Raw genomic sequence first — 17,268 nt, 5'->3', positions numbered from 1 at the left:
TCTCCCAACAAACTTAAGCCTGCTCATGTCGAGCCTTCCTTTACCCCCTTCAGGCCACGACCACGCCACTCACTGTCGTGGCTCACAATGCTCCGACCACTCCCTCCACATTGGACTTACACACTCAGTCAAGTGACTTCCAGCTCCAATCATCGAGCTCTCCTCCGACCTCGCCCTCTACTCCGGTCTCACGCACTCCGTCGAGTGACCATATGCTCCTCACGTCGAGCTTACCTACGATCACACCCTCGCCGCTGGGCCCTTCGCTGGTCCCTTTGAGCTCTCCACCGTCGCCTGCCTCACCCTGTCGAGGTTTCTCATGCCCCCCCCCTCCCCCCATCTTGCCCTCGCTCGAGGTGTTTGTGCTTGTACCCCTGGACATAATCCATGACATCTCAATAATACTGCGCGATTATACCCTGTTCACTTTGTGTTTCTCTTCATCCAGTGCTCATGGCACAACCTCTGCCATTACCTGCCACCTGGTGAAATGTGTTCCCCTCCCACCCTTCGTTGACCTGGACATGCTTCGTGTGTTCGCCACGCCCACCAGAGACATTGTCATCATCGCTCAGTTCCACCCGCAAGCTGCCGGCCTGCCTGTCGCTGCATGCCCAGTACGATGCCCAGTTCGCTTTCCTGACTTCCAGGTTCAGTGGCCAAACCTTCCTTCACGACATCTACCCACACAGCTCCCCAATGACACTGTCAAGCTGACCATGGTCCGGCTCCTGCAGACCACTCCTGCTGACGCCATAGTGCCCCCTCCCCAGCCTCTCAAGAGTACTCCATACTGCGGGGGGGGGGGGGGGGGGGGGTTTGGCGCTGATGAAATCAACACCAACATCAATGCATCCATCTTTGAACTAAGCTAAGATTATCTTTGGCCTGTTCTGCCATGTCAGTTCTTTGTGAGCCTTGCTTGTGTTTGGGTGAATAAATGAACTACCACTAAATGGGGGATGTTCGGTGTAACTAACCCGAACATTTCCTTCACAGTAAACTGAAGCACCTAATTTTTGCAGATTTAACACACAGTCAGGGTGAAACATTGTTATGCATTATTAATAAATTTATCATACACAAAATACCTACTATTGACTGTTGTGACCAACTGCTATCAAAACTGAAATCTAAAAAACATATTTACTTAACCTGGCTTAACTGTCTCTGTTAAGATATGCATCTACAGAGTAGAAGGAGTTGCCTATCAAAGAGTCTTTCAAACTCTGTTTGACCCCCACTTTATCTAAAAACCAGTTTTTAATGGTTACTGGCAATTTAGTAGCAGTTAAAAATGCATAAAACAAATAGTTACAACACTCATGTACCTCATTAACTATAGTGTTGGAGAAAACACTTATCCTAGTAGCCTCAAAATAAGCATTGTTAAACCAGAGCATAAGAAGGGGAATACAAAAGAGATTTCAAACTACCAGTCAGTAAGGTTTAGTAAGGTTTTTGAAATGGTTACCCTTTCTCAGATCCCTGCTTATGTTACAAATAACAAATTGTTAACAGAAACCCAGTATGGCTTTAGGAAAGATCGGTGCACAACTACTGCAGTTGCTGAATTTCTCCATTTAATGTACATCCCCCTAGACCAAGGCCTGAAGACAGTGGGCGTATTCTTAGGTCTTTCCAAAGTTTTCAACTCAATCAACCATGAATAGCTCATTAAGAAATTGAAAGCTTGCAACACCAAACTCTCATTTATGTGACTACTGACCACATACTTGACAAATCACAAACAGTGTACTAAACTTTCATGTAAAATAGATAATAAGGTTACAGATTTCAAGTCTTCTAGAGATACAGTAACCCAGGGATCGATACTTGGTCCTTTCTCTTCTTGGTTTATGTCAATGACATGACACAACTCTTAAACTCACATCTAGTACCCTACGCTTATTTTATGAAAAAGATGTGGAGACATTAAAATCCGCTGCAACTAAGGATGTAATGGAAGTAACCACATATTTTCTACACCAGGGGGCTAAATACCATCAGTAAATCCCAGCCACTAACATTTAAAACAACTAGTTCTCATGAGGCAGAAACAGATAACATTAAATTTCTTGGCGTCCTCCCAGACAAAAATCTGGGTTGGGTAAACCACATTACTTCTGTATGTGATAATATCAGCGGTAGTCTATGTCTGATAAATCAGCTGGCAAAAACAGTCCCAAGTCAAACGCTAAAAATTGTTTACTGTGGAAAAGTTTATCCATTTCTTAATTATGGTATTGAGTTGTGGGATAGTGCAGCAGACCTGCACCTGAGTAGAATATTAGTATTACAGAAAAGAACAATTAGATTAATGCATGGACTAAAGTCCAGAGAGGTCTGCAGTGAAACCTTTGTCCAATGCAAATATCTAACAGTATATTCCTTGTATTTGTATAAACTTCCTATATTTTTATGAATTGTAAAAACAAAGTAACTAAATGCAGTGATTCACATAATTATGATACTAGAAGTAAGAGTAACTATTTCAGGCAGAGGACAAAATTAAAAATAACTGACAATAGTCCTTTCATTAATGAGCAGATATGGTTCAACAAGCTGCCGCATGCTATGCAAACTTGTGAACTAAAGCTGTTCCACAAGTAGTTAAAATCCTTCGTAGTGAATAAATGTTTACATTCGCTCAGTAAATTCTAATCTACTTGCCCTCTTCTGTAACAAGTAATATAATTAGAATATTAAGATGAATTAGTTAGGTTAGGTTAATGTTTAACGTCCTGTCGACAACGAGGTCATTAGAGACAGAGTGCAAGCTCGGGCTAGGGAAGGATTGGGAAGGAAATCGGCCATGCCCTTTCAAAGGAACCATCCCGGCATTTGCCTGAAACGATTTAGGGAAATTACGGAAAACCTAAATCAGGATGGCTGGAGATGGGATTGAGCCGTTGTCCTCCCGAATGCGAGTCCAGTGTGCTACCACTGTGCCACCTCGCTCGGTATTAAGATGAATGTATGTACTACTACTGTATGTAAGTGTTAGCTAAACCTATGCAAGACATTTGCAAAAGTCATCAGCTTGATGGTCTACACACAAAAAATGCAAATAAATTTTTGATTGTCAAAGTCTGAACCTAGTGGGTCGCTTAAAACTCACAGTTGGAAATATTGGCGATGCTAGGAGAATACAGCATAATGTCTGGGGTGAACTGTTTTTTAAACAGATGATGAATGACGGTGGGTGGGCCACCATTCATTACAGTTTGTTGGTTAGTTTCTTGGTTATCTTCTATTGCTGTCAATAAGTTGTTTCCTTCTCTGTCTGTGTAATCACTGCCCCAATTCTTACAGTGGGAGCTGAAATCACCACATACAGTGACTGGCATATTTAGCCGATTCCATGTCCCAGCTTCTATTTTATTTCTTAGTGGATTATAAACAGACACTATAAAGAAGGTAGATGTGATACAAGAAATAGTAAAAGCTAATGCGTGTAAATTTGAATTGTGTGACTGTAGATTTACATTAGTATATTATATACCACTGTGAAACAAAATTGTCACACCAGCTGTTCCATCTAATCTGTCAGAACTTGTCAAAGAACATCCTTTGAAAGTTACAGGTAAGGAAGACTGGAACCATGCAGGCTATCATAATCTTCTGTCGATGAAATTCATTTTACAGGCTGATTTTGTTAGACATAGCAGATCTAGCATTCCATTGCAAAACTCTAAAATTCCTGATTTTGCATTCAGTGACCTTGTTAGCTTCCTTATATGGGAATCAGTTTAAGCAGTCTGGTTCTAAAGGGCTGTGTATCTGCTGGTTCATTTTTCCACAGCCGATCTGTAACAGAAAGAATGAAACGAAACATTTTATCTGGCAATGAGTTGTTTAATAAAGATTCATTATCATCTTGGGAAGTATGTTGAACTTGGAAATTATTATATCCAATATGAGGTCCAGTTAATCCTCTTGCATCAAATCCTAACTCCTATATTGTGTGTCTATGTGGATTCTTGTTACACTTGGAAGAATTTATTTTTGTATTTGAATTCCATTTTTTTGTTCATTCAAAATTATTTTGACTATTTGTGCTGTAGTAACTGCTGATCTGTTGGTGATGCAATGGATGACTTCAGAAGTTTTGCTTGAGGTGCTGCTATGGGGTATAAGTAGGTACTATAATACTGAATAATACACCCATTACTTAAAACACTGATTTATTGTACTTGGTGGCACAATGTATACAGCACAAAGACTAAGGAAAGGGCGCCAAGATGTGGGTCTCTGCTTGACGCTCCAAAGAACATTGGAAAGAGAAATCAAACCTCCATAGCTGGTGACAGTCAATGTTTAACTACTTCTGTGAACATCGCCACATAGCCCACCCTCCCTCCTTGGTGTATGGAATACTCGTCAGTGCGGTGGGCGGGGGCAGCGGGCCGACAGGCAGATGTGTGACTGATAACTCCTCGATGTCGTCTGGGATCGGCGGTGATGGCTGGGCTTGCAGCTCAAGGTGGGCCACTGGATGGTGTAGTTGTCGAATCTCTGAGGGTAGCGAAGGCGCCGGCCAGCCCTGGAGTGTGGGTGTGGTGAGGAGATCTGTGACGCACACGGCACACACAGGAACACGAACCCGTTAGGGCACACAAATGCTCTGATAGAGTCAACAGGTGTGGAGGGCGGGAGTGGGAATCGTTGCACTACTGAAGTGGCTGGTGTGGAAGTAGGGGGCGACACACTCAGTTTTACTCCTAACAGTACGTAAGCAGAATCACCTAGGATGGTGATAGAGAGGTTCGTGATATCCCCTGGGGAAATGTCCACCCGCAGTTCAATCATGTGGGTCTCTGGTGGAAGGCCCTGATCAGTTCTAGGTAGGGGTGCTGACAAGCCTTGGAATGGCGAGCTGGGAGGGGTCAGTGGTTTGTGCCGACCCGGCGAGGGGGGCACGGGAGTGTGGGGATAATATGTGCTTGGTTGGGAGTACCTTGATGTTCCCGGCGTGGGGTGAGAGGTCTGAGAGGGGGGTAAAGAGCTTGATGGAGAGCTGTTGGTGTCACTGGACTTGACTTGGGGTGAGTTGGACAGTGAAGGTTGGGGCGAGAAACCCCGGAAGGGTGAGCCAGGAGTGCTGCAAGTTGCAGGGGGCCTAGAAGTGGGAGCAGCCGGGGGCAAAATAAGGGAGCTCGATTGTGAGCTGTGATGTGATTAGAGGAATTGCATCCTCAACAGGAGGGGGCGTGGACATCGGCTCCACGTATGCTGGTTTTACCCGGTGAAGTGGACTGGGCTGCCTTTGACCTTGATGTTAATATCTGGTCTTTGTGTTTAATAATTTTATGTGGGCCAGTTTAGGGAGGCTTTAGGTGAGTCCACACTGTGTCATGTGGAGCATTACGTGTGTGCAGGTTTCCAATGTCGCAGGATGTATGTGTGCGGGGGAGTGTGGCTGGAGGAGGGAGGGGGGGGGATGGTAGGAGTTTAGAGCAATTCAGTTTGACGCATTCAAGTAAGGTGGGTAGCTCGGAGGGAATGGGTTCAGGTGAGAGATTGACCAGTTCACCAGGTAAGACGAGTGTCTGTCCGTACACGAACTCGGCAGTTGTGCCCTTCAAGTCTTCCTTGTAGGTGGCATGGAGGCCAAGCAGTATGAGTGGCAGTGCCTCTGTCCATAGCTTTCTGTGTCATGGAATTGCAGTCTTTAGCGTCCTGTGCCATCGCTCAACTAATCCATTGTATTGGGGGTGGTAGGCTGTGGTGTGAACACGGGCAACACTGCAAAGAGTGCAGAGCGAGTTGAACAATGTGGAATCGAACTGGCGACCTTTGTCGGTGGTGACAGTGGCCGGGGAACCAAAACGAGCAATCCACACGGAGAAGAATTCTTGTGCTGCAGTCTCTGCGGTAATGTTCAGCAGGGGTGGTGCTTCCATCCACTGTGTTGTCCTGTCAATTACTGAAAGGATGTACCTGTAGCCCTCAGAGGGGGTGAGGGGACCCACTAAGTCTGTGTGGACATGTTGAAACCGGCTTGTGGGTGTAGGGAAACTATGCAGTGGGGGGTATGGAGTGGCGTGATAACTTGTTCTGTTGGCATGGTGTACAGTTGCGGGCCCACTCTTGGCAGTTACACTTCATGTTGTGCCAAACAAAACATTCCATTATGAGTCATGTGGATGCGCAGATGCCAGGGTGTGCTAAATTGTGGAGCTTGAGAAACACTTCGCGCTGTAAGGCACGTGGGTTGAACGGTCGTAGGGTCCTGGTGGATTCGTTGCACCAAATCTCGCCCACTACGCCCAGGTAAGTAGTGCGTACTGGTTTGAGTGACGAGTTTTGGTCGGAAATCATTGTCAAGAGTTCCTCGTCCACTGCTTGCAAGGTAGCGAGGTTCGGTATACCGAAAAGTGGCGTCACTGCGTCCACTCGCGACGGGAAGTCTGCGACGACCTTGTCGGCGCCCCTGATATACCGCACATCAGTGGTAAACTGTGATATAAAGTCGAAATATCGAAAACGGCGTGGGGGCGGGTCTTTCGGGGGGGTTCTGTATGGCATCGGCTAACAGTTTGTGGTCCATGAGTATATAGAGTCCTCGGCCCTCGATCTCTGGACGAAAGTGTTTGATGGCATCGTAGACCGCTAATAGTTTACGATCGAAAGCAGAGTACTACTTCTGCGCATTGTTCAATTTCTTCGAGAAGAAACTCAGGGGGGAGGTAGAGCCGCTGACCGCTTGGCTCAGGACGGCGCCTACTGCGTTTTCGCTAGCGTCTGTAGTTATGAATAGTTCTGCCTCCGGGTGAGGGTGTGCTATGGTAACCGCTGAGGCCAAAAGTTTTTTTAATTTCTCGAAAGCGGAGTTCATTTCTTCTGTCCAAGGGACGGGTAGTGTGCCTAAGGTTAACCGTCCTGCAAGCGCGTCCGTAAGTGGAGCCTGGACCTGCCACGGCAGGTAGGTGCTACCTGTAATACTTTATTGTTCCTAAGAAATAGCGCAATTCCTTGTAAGTAGACGGGCGTTGCATCTCTAACACTGGTTGCACTGCCAACTGATGACACCACGAACCCTATGAAGTCGACGGAGGTCCGGTGTAACTGCAGCTTCTTACTGTTAGTTTCGATACCTGCTGGCTGCAAGGTATCGAGAACAGTTTGTACATGGGTCTTGTTGTCCTCTAGTGAGGGGCTGAAGACGATGATGTCGTCTAAATAGGTGAAACAAAAATAGAGGTGAAAGAGAACCTCATTTATGAATTGCTGCCAAGTCTGGGCTGCGTTACGAAGACCGGAAGGCATGTAACGGTATGCAAAGAGGCCAAAAGGTGTGGTAATGGCCGTCTTTTCAACGTCTTCGGGTGCCATAGGTATCTGATGATACGCACGTTTGCAGTTGATGACCGAAAAATAACTACAGCCGGGAAGTACGTGTGCAAAATCGGCTATGTTAGGTACAGGGTACTTGTCAAGAATAGTGCAGGCGTTGAGTAGTCTGTAGTCTCTGCACATTCTCTTGTTACCGTCTTTCTTATCTACGAAACGTATCGGCATAGACCACGCGCTGGAGGAGGGCTCCAGGACTTTGGCTTGTAAAAGCTCAGTAATTTGCTCCTTCGCGGTCTGCACGAGTTCAGGTTTTAAGGGTCTAGTTTTACAAGAGATTGGGGGTCCATCAGTTAGGCGCAGTTTGTGGATGGTTCCGTTTGTAACGACTGAGACTGTTGGTCGATGCGTGCGACTGTGTACTTGTGAGCACTCGTGTGTTGTGCAGCAGTCTGTTGGAGTGGCGCGAGGTCAACGCGCCTGGTGTGGTTTGGCAGGTCCAAAGTATTCCAAGTGTGCTGTTAGGTTGTCTTCGGGTCAGCTGTTTGTGTCCTTGCTGACGTAGTGTGCTGTGTGGCCATAATCTGAGTTGGTGGCGCGACGGCCATTTCTAGGGAAGATGCCTGCTGCACGGGGGTGACAAATTTTGTGGCGGTGTTCGTAGCGACAAGCAATTCGCCGTAGAAACGGCTTACGAAGTCACCGCCACACTTTTAATAGCGGGCCGACCGGTCCGCTGGAACAGTGAACAGAAAGATGAAAGCCCAAACACTCAGATTAAACAAAAGTCGGTACTTGTCTTTATTAACGAAGATACAGAAACAAGGTCGTGAACTCCGTGTCTATGGAAATCTGTCTAGTTCGAGTCGGAGCGGCTAGGTCAGCGTCGGCTGACGACAAACAACAACTCTGCTGCGATGAACACCCAACTGACTAGCAAGTACACAATTCGGTGGCGAGTATACAACTGAGCGGCGAATACAGAACTGTCCTAGCGCTCGCGACTCCAGCGCTTAAGAAGCCAGAAGCCAGCGGTGGCGCGCGCAGACTTGCGGCGATTTCCTGTCTCGCTGGCGCTGCTTATGCGGACGGCGTCCGGACTTTGATGCTGCCAACCTTTTGGCAGCGGGCTCGGGTGGCATTACTGGCTAGGATATAACACTCCTCCCCCCCAAATCGCCGCACCGTCGTTGAATAATGACGTGGTGAGCGTCGACGGCGGGGGAGGGGTCTGGCCGCAGGCGTAGCAGAAGAGACCGGGGCGGAGACTGTTGTCGGTGGCAGTCCGCACCCCAGCATTGGCTGCGCGGGGCCTCGGGAAACACCGACTGAAAACCGAGGTCAGGGTGCACGCCTGTGACCACGGGCGCAGCTTCTGGTACTGGACGCGACGGGGCGTCGGGACCCACGAAGAGAGGCAGCGTCTCCTGACGCTGCGTCGACGGCTGCTGAGTGGGCGCCGGACAAGGCGCTGCGGTTTCAGACTCCTTGGGGGTGCCCAAGGAAAGCGGCTGCAGGACAGGCTGCACAGCCACCGCTTGGGAAGGCGGCCCGGCTGAGGGGTCGACGTCCATCAGCTCCGAAGGCGGTGGCGACTGAAGAGGGACCGCAGGCGCCGGAGCGACCGCCGGGGGCGCTCCCGGATGAAGCTGCGCGGGAGGCATCAACGGGACGGGCTGTCGGCGTGGTAGCGCCGACGGCTGCTGCTGCTGCCCTGGGGGCGGCAGCGAAGTCGGAAGGCGCGGCTGGAACCCGCCGCGGACCAAATCTGTGGACAAAGAACGAGCGGCAGAATCCGGGTGGCCAGCGCGGCGCAACTGGTTCTGATGCCTCCTGTGCACCCCAGTAGCACCTTGAACAGTATAAAAACCGCGACCCTGGACACTTATCACGGTACCACGTTCCCAACGACGGCGACCGTGATAAACTCTGAAAAAAACGGCGTCGTTGCGCTGAAAACGCGTGCGATGCTCAGAAGCGGCGGGTCGATCCGGGGGGTGCAACAACCGTAGTAGGGTGCGATGACGACGGCCGTGGAGAAGCTCCGCAGGCGAAGGACCGTCGCGTGGCGTGGTCCGGTACGACGACAGGAACGTGATGAGGGCCTGCTGACGAGAGTGCGTAGCACGAAGGCGGTCCATATGATCCTTGAATGTGCGTACAAAACGTTCCGCTGCACCATTCGATTGAGGGTGGAACGGCGGAGTAAGAACATGGCGAATGCCATTGGCAGAACAAAAACTTTCAAATTCAGCAGAGGTAAATTGTGGACCATTGTCAGACACTAAAACTTTTGGAAGACCCTCAATACAAAAAATTGAAGTCAACGCCTGTATAGTTTGTGCAGACGTTGTAGACTGCATGGGCACAACAAACGGAAAATTACTAAATGCATCTATCACGATGAGCCAACGAGAATTCCAATATGGACCAGCGAAATCAATATGTACTCGCTGCCAGGGACCGGCAGGGCGTGCCCACTCAAAATAGCTTTGAGGCGGAGCAGCTTGGTGTTCGGCACACGTCGAACAATCTGTAGACATCTGCGTAATCTGCTTATCAATGCCGATCCATGTACAATGACGGCGGGCAAGCTGCTTGGTGCGGACCACTCCCCAATGACCTTGATGCAACAAGTCGAGGACCTTGGATTGGAGCACTTGGGGAACCACTGCACGAAGCTGGTCATTCTCGGTGCGTACAGCAAAACTCCGTGCGAAACAGACAACAGATGACGTCGCGGATAATAGCGACGAACCACAGGATCCGATATGTCCTATGCCTTGGACGGCCAACCACGTTGAACAAAACGTAATAGTAAACTCAGATGAGGATCCGTAGCTGTCTCACGTGCCACCTGACGATAATCAATCGGAAAATCCCGAAGGGATTGATGCTCAACGGCGTCAATCTGATGGCAAGAGTCGTCAGAGGAATCGAAGACATCATCCGCAGCAATCGGCAATCAAGAAAGCGCGTCAGCGTTTGCATGCTGAGCTGTAGGGCGATACAGTATCTCATACTGGTATTGTGATAACAAAAGAGCCCAACGTTGTAGTCTCTGAGCTGTCCGCTGAGGAACTGGTTTAGACGGATGAAACAGTGACGTCAGGGGCTTGTGATCTGTGACTAAATAGAATGGTCTACCATAGAGGTAGTGATGGAATTTTGTGACACCGAACACAATAGCCAACGCTTCCTTGTCCAATTGGCTATAATTACACTGAGCTTTGTTTAGCAATTTAGATGCGAACGCAATAGGACGTTCGGTGTTACCGACTCGGTGAGACAACACAGCACCGAGGCCGAAAGAAGAGGCGTCACAAGCTAACACCAGAGGCTTGTTAGGGTCGTAATGGACCAGAAAACGATCATTCAATAAAGGCTCTTTAAGCTGCTGAAAGGCTGACTGGCAATCAGCTGACCACACAAACGGAACATTCTTACGGCGGAGACGATGCAACGGTGCAGCAATCTGTGACGCATTAGGTATAAACCTAATATAATACGTCAATTTGCCAAGAACTGCTTGTAATTCATGCAGATTGCGAGGGGCGGGCAAATCACGAATAGCTGCTAAATGTGACTGAGAGGGATGAAAGCCTTGAGCATTAATAACATGTCCCAGATACTCCATCTCCGTAAGGAAAAATGAACATTTATCGATGTTGCAACGTAGGCCTGCCTGAGACAACACTTTAAACAAACACTCCAAATTACGGAAATGTTCAGCAGGCGTCCGACCAGACACAACAATATCGTCTAAATAGTTGCAACACGATGGCACATTAGCCAGAAGTTGTGACAAAAAAGGCTGAAAAACAGCTGGAGCTGACGCACAACCAAAAGGCAAACGCAGAAAACGGAACAACCCCAACGACGTGTTTATGACAAAATACTGTTGTGATTGCTCGTCGAGGGGCAATTGCAAATATGCTTCACGGAGATCAATTTTGGAAAAGAAACGAGCGTCCCCTAACTTGTCCATCAGCTCGTCCGGTCTAGGCAAAGGAAAAGAATCAATGACAGTCTGAGGATTAACTGTCGACTTAAAATCAGCACACAAACGTAACTTGCCAGACGGTTTCTTTATAATAACTAAGGGAGAAGCCCACTGGCTCGCTGAAACGGGTTGAATAACACCGTTGTTTTGCCAACGACGAAGTTCATCTTCTACAGGCGCCCGGAGGGCGTGAGGCACTGGACGAGCACGACAAAATCGAGGCTGAGCATTATCTTTTAACGTAATATGAGCGGCAAAGTTCGCAGCATTACCTAGTGCGTCTTTAAATATGTCACTGTATTGTTTACACAAATCGGTTATGCTGCCTTGAGGAACAACAACAGAATTAATTTGCAACACATTGTCTTGGATAGACAGGCCAAACAAGTCAAAACAGTCTCATCCGAAAATGTTTACACTGTCTGTAGCGCGGAGCACTGTGAATGAAACTGTTTTTGTATTGCCACGGAATGTGGCTGGCACGCTACATACACCTAACACAGTAATTTGTTCTCCACTATAAGTAGCCAAAGAATGTTTTGCCGCTGAAAGTTTAGGGCGGCCGATAGCCGCATACGTAGCACTATTTATGAGAGTCACAGACGCACCAGTGTCTAATTGAAAATTGAAGGTCTTATCCTGGATGCGTAGCTTCACAAATAGTTTATTACACTGTCTCTGGATCGGTGGAGTGGAGGCGGAAGACACAAAATCAGCGCGTTTAGCGCGTGTTCGCTGCTTACGACAACTCGTGGGTTGGGCGGGTGGAACAACAACTCCCGCTTCACCATTACGTTTTACAGCGTTTGAATTACGCTTGGGTCGCATAGCAGAGGGCTGGGTGGGTGGCTTATTGCGAACAAGTTTATTACCCACACGAACCGTGGAAGAGTCTTTAAACGCGACCTTCTGGGCGGGCTGGCTTTGAAGAACATGAATATCCATGGGCTGGGCAGCACTAGAATTGTTCTTGCGTTTACGCAAACAAACAGTTTGGATGTGTCCTTTCCTTTGACAAAAGTGACAAACCGCGTTTCTTAACGGGCAACGTTCACGAGGATGAGCAAGAACACACTTAGGGCAAGACTTAACTCTATCATTTTGCACACGCGGCTGACGGATGTGTTTAACATGACGCGGCCGGCTAGTGTTTACAGGCTGACTCTGCCGGTGGGGCCGCGGGCGTGACATAACTTGCTTAGCACAGGCAATTTGAGAAATACATGGCTGATCTAACTCACACTCAGCATAGTCAAAAGTATCTTGGGCTTCAATGATGTTCATCACAGTCTCTAATGACGGGTCAGGCAACTTTAAGATAGCAGCACGAATACGAGAATCTGCAATGTTTTGAGTAATAGCGTCTCGTAACATGACATCACTGTAGGAAGCTCCACACACACAATTAAATCAGCACTGACGGGTGAGGCCCCGTAAATCTGTTAACCACTGTTTATTAGATTGATGTGGCAGTTTCTTTAATCTGAAGAACTTGAATCTGGCTGCTGCCACATGAACTCGCGACTCGAAATACTCAGCAAGCTTGTTAACAACAACGTCATAGTCTAAAGCTTCTGGCTGGGATTCCGGGAACAACTTACAAAGTAGTCGATAGACTTCCACGCCTGCGGTGAAAATTAAATAAAGCTGCCGCTCAGTACCTGTGATTTTGTAGATTGTCATGTGCGCCTGCAACTGCGCGAAATATTCTCGCCATTCTTCTCGTGATGCATCAAAAGCACGGAACGGCGGTGCTGCCTGTGCTTGTTCCTTTTGTGTTGGAGGATTAGCCGCTTGTTTGGCGATCGCTTCCACCAGACTTTGTATTTGCTGACTCTGTAACAAGATCAACTGTTGTAATTCGGCAGACATAGTGAACACAAATTAAACCAGCCCCCAAAATTTTATCGCTATAATTAGTATAACCAGAAACAAGTTGAACCAGCCCTGCACACGAGTTCGGAAGTCCTCGTCGCCAGTTTTGTGGCGGTGTTCGTAGCGACAAGCAATTCGCCGTAGAAACGGCTTACGAAGTCACCGCCACACTTTTAATAGCGGGCCGACCGGTCCGCTGGAACAGTGAGCAGAAAGATGAAAGCCCAAACACTCAGATTAAACAAAAGTCGGTACTTATCTTTATTAACGAAGATACAGAAACAAGGTCGTGAACTCCGTGTCTACGGAAATCTGTCTAGTTCGAGTCGGAGTGGCTAGGTCAGCGTCGGCTGACGACAAACAACAACTCTGCTGCGATGAACACCCAACTGACTAGCAAGTACACAATTCAGTGGCGAGTATACAACTGAGCGGCGAGTACAGAACTGTCCTAGCGCTCGCGACTCCAGCGCTTAAGAAGCCAGAAGCCAGCGGTGGCGCGCGCAGACTTGCGGCGATTTCCTGTCTCGCTGGCGCTGCTTATGCGGACGGCGTCCGGACTTTGATGCTGCCAACCTTTTGGCAGCGGGCTCGGGTGGCATTACTGGCTAGGATATAACAACAAACGCTTCTGGAGTCGGCGAAAAAAGTGCGTTATGCTTGCGTGTAGTGGCGGCCTTGTCTTTAGTTAGCGGGTCCGGCACAGAAGGCGTCGCTGGCGGTGAGGGAGTACGAGCCACAACTGCGGTGTTGGAAACTGGCACTAGTGGCGATGTGACAACTGCCGTGCGCAAGACATCACTTTTTGTGCACGCGGTTGTCATGGTAACACCTGAAAGTTTACAAATATCCGTGTCTGTGGGTTGCAGCTGTGCAGAGTCTGCCGAGGGAAGATTAGCACTGTGTGTGGGTGGAGAATCACTGTTCGCACTCTAAATCGAGGTACTGGTACTAACCTTAGTATCGTCCTCTGTGATGCATTCCTGTAGCTTCTCGATGTATCGTCTGGTGGCTGTAAGCTTGAGTGTAACCTTTTCCATTTGACGTTTGATCTTGTGCTGTTCCTGTTGTAAACATGTCCTCTCATCTGTCTTGGCGAACAGTTTGTCAGTAGTTTGTTGTAAAGTGGTTGAGAGCGAGTCACACAAACTTATTAGGTGGTAGTATGAACTCAAGTCGGTATCACACACACTCGCAGTGGCGCACTGGAAATGTTTGCACGAGAGTTCGTGAAAAACAGTATCGCACCCTATGTTAGGCGAAAGCACATGGTGTTTAGGAAAGTCAATGCCCAGAATCGGTTCTGGAATGTCTGCCAACAGAAAAGTCCACTTAAACACGCACTTGGGGGAAAGGTGTACGGAAAATGACATCGAGCCTACACACTTTAGACACGTAGTGTTGGCTGCTCATAACTGTGTGCGGTGTGGTCGGATGTTTGCTAGTTTCATCGACAGTGGTAGCGAAGACACGTCTGCACCCGTATCGATGAGGAAACGAATGCCTATTTCACAGTCTCTGATGTACGTAGGAGTGCACTGAGGGAGTGGCTCCTCTACTGAGTGGAGGGACAGCTGGCACCTGGCTTTTTCGTTGCAGGTGGCGGCGCCTAGACCGACCTGCGCGGTGCATTTGGGTGGTAGCAAGGAGGGCTGCATCTCTTAGCGTCCGATCGAACTTGGTATGGTAGTAGCAGAATGGGTAGTGTTGTGGGTGCTCTTGGGGCTCTGGATCATCGGAAGTGTTGAGACTAGGGGGAAGGGACGGAGGTGGTGTAGTCACTGCTGTTTGTGCGGTTTGTAGTTGGTTTGGCTGGCCTGGTGAGTTGTGCCCGGCGTCTAAGTTGTGGCGTCGTCTGCGGCCTGCCGTTGGGCGTTGGGGGGGGGGGGGGTGGAAGGTTGTAGCGCGAGGGGGAGGGGGGGGGTTGCTGCGCGTGGCGTTCGCGCTGGAGAGCGGAGTGCGCTCGGGCAGCAGCGTGGATGCGTTCTTCAGTTGATTGATCTTCGTTGCTGGCGATGGCAGTTTGGGTGGAGAGAGGCAATTTCCCGATCCATATCGACATGAGGGTGTCATTGGGCAGGGCCCGTTTGTTGACGAGGAGTCATAGGCGTTGCCACATCTGAGACGGAGTTTTGTCACCGAGGTGCTCCTTGTAGATGAGGTTCTGAACCTTTTCCATTGACGTCTGGATGACGCTTTCCAATATTATCTCCTTGGCAGTTGTGTATTTGTCTACCTGTGGGGATGTGCTTACTAAATCATCTAAATCATGGATCAGGTCTACATGGTCGTGGAGGTTGGTCAGCTGACAGATGAATCTTGAGTCATCATTGAGCGAATAGTACTGAAAAGTTTGTTCTGCGAGAGCGAACCAAAATTCGGGGTGCTCTAGTGTGAACGCTGGTAGTTTCGGTAGCCTCTTGGGTGGCAGCGGTTTGGAAGCGGCAGATAGGTTAGGTGCGCGCACGGATGTCAGGTGCCATGTGGAGGGGTTTGTTGTATCTTCTAGACTTCGTGGCGCGGCCGGCGTTTTCGGTGGCACTGTTGGGCGGTAGAGTAGCTCGGTGCAACGAAGCAGTCAATCGACGCAGCTGGCACAACACGTGTTGTGGTACATGGCTGAACATTAGGCCAGCGTTCACAATTGATGTTACGTGGTCCCCTGGCGGAATAGTTCACTGTGATCGACTGGAGCGGTGTGGTACTACGTGATCACGGTGCATCGTTTACAATGTTCACATGGGACGTATAAAAAGAGGTTCCATGAACTGGTACGAAAAAGTACTGAGGTACGTTCACTGGCGAAGGTATGGTAACACTTGCATTATGAGAGTAACTGCCTGATAAGTCGATAGAGGCGTTCGTGAACTGTGCAACTTGTTGCTGTGTCACATTCACAGAAGGATACTGTTGAAGTATATATGGGACAGAAGCAGGTCCATCTACGGAATTAATGCTGTCTGCTTGCACACTGTAATTAATGTTTCGTTGCACTGCTGTAGGTGTAGGAAATTTGAAGGGGTTGTTCCGCTGGTGGGATTCATATTTTGGTGTAACGTGGGGGAAGCATGGCGTCACAAAACCAGAGTCTCTCGGATTGTTCTCTAGGTTATGTACTCGAAGTGGCGTGGAAGTAGATTCTGGCGATGTAGCGTGAGCTGATTTCACTGTAGCAGGGTGTTGAAAATCCAGCGGGCTAAACACGCTTTCTTCATTGTGCTGGTCGACGCTGAACTCCAGGTGTGTGTAGCCCATGGCCATTGTCTCCGTGATGCGGTTGAGTCGATGCGGTAGTCCCGAACACTTAACTCATGCGAAAAGGTGGAATAACGAACTTGGGGTCACCAATACGGGGTATAAGTAGGTACTATAATACCGAATAATACACCCATTACTAAAAACACTGATTTATTGTACTTGATGGCACAATGTATACAGCACACAGACTAAGGAAAGGGCGCCAAGACGTGGGTCTACGCTTGACGCTCCAAAGAACATGGCAACGAGAAATCAAACCTTCATAGCTGGTGACGGTCGATGTCTAACTACTTCTCTGAACGTCGCCACACTGCCATTGATATGTGGAAACTAAGTCTGAGAATGTGTGTCTATTATACTCATCTTTGTTTCCCTAAATGGAGGTGGATTACCGTTTGTGATACTTGATGTGACACCTCACGTCTTGTACCAAATAAATATACATATTGCGGGAGAGTTTGAGAGTAAAAGGTTAACACACTTGTTTGTAGTTTTATTTTTTTGTTTTCTCCTAGGACCATTCTGAGAGTCTTCTCACATTAAGGACTGTTACTGGGGAACATATCTCATTCAAAACCTCTTCTTCTGGGATGTCTACGAGAACACTTTGTGTTACTCTCTGTTTGAATACATTATGTGACAGAAGATAGGGATGGATTAGTTTAGTTATGGAAGGAAAAAAAATACAGAAAATTACAAAAAAGGGGGAATGTGTTTGACAAGCAATTGAAACTACTGAGGTTAGATTCCAGACACTGCTTAAATTTTGGGTGGTAAACTACTCTCAAAAGGTGGAAGTATCAGCAATGAACAACAGCATGGGGATACAGAAGGCA

At 48.3% G+C, this 17,268-nt stretch overlaps 1 protein-coding gene across 1 annotated transcript; it reads right to left on the bottom strand.

Annotated features, from left to right (window-relative positions):
• Positions 1–4,324: 4,324 nt before the first annotated feature.
• On the bottom strand, positions 4,325–16,435 carry LOC124545618 (lysine-rich arabinogalactan protein 19-like). Its single transcript, XM_047124565.1, has 4 exons — positions 16,292–16,435; positions 15,314–15,479; positions 8,651–9,064; positions 4,325–4,572 (listed from the first exon to the last, which is right to left on the bottom strand). Exons 1-4 carry the CDS (start codon positions 16,433–16,435, stop codon positions 4,325–4,327), a joined length of 972 nt encoding a protein of 323 aa, XP_046980521.1.
• Positions 16,436–17,268: the final 833 nt, after the last annotated feature.

This window comes from Schistocerca americana, chromosome 8, assembly GCF_021461395.2.
Source record: "Schistocerca americana isolate TAMUIC-IGC-003095 chromosome 8, iqSchAmer2.1, whole genome shotgun sequence".
NCBI classification, from domain to species: Eukaryota; Metazoa; Arthropoda; class Insecta; order Orthoptera; family Acrididae; genus Schistocerca; species Schistocerca americana.
The sequence above is the reverse complement of the archived record's forward strand: the minus strand, read 5'-3'. Positions and strand labels throughout refer to the sequence as shown.

Coding starts and splice junctions, on each gene's coding strand:
- LOC124545618 (XM_047124565.1), bottom strand. CDS start 16,435: ATGGCCATGGGCTACACACACCTGGAGTTCAGCGTCGACCAGCACAAT. Junction 9,065..15,313: donor CATCTACAAGGAGCACCTCG/GTGACAAAACTC, acceptor CTTTGTCCACAG/ATTTGGTCCGCGGCGGGTTC. Junction 4,573..8,650: donor AGCTGCGCCCGTGGTCACAG/GCGTGCACCCTG, acceptor TGTGCGTCACAG/ATCTCCTCACCACACCCACA.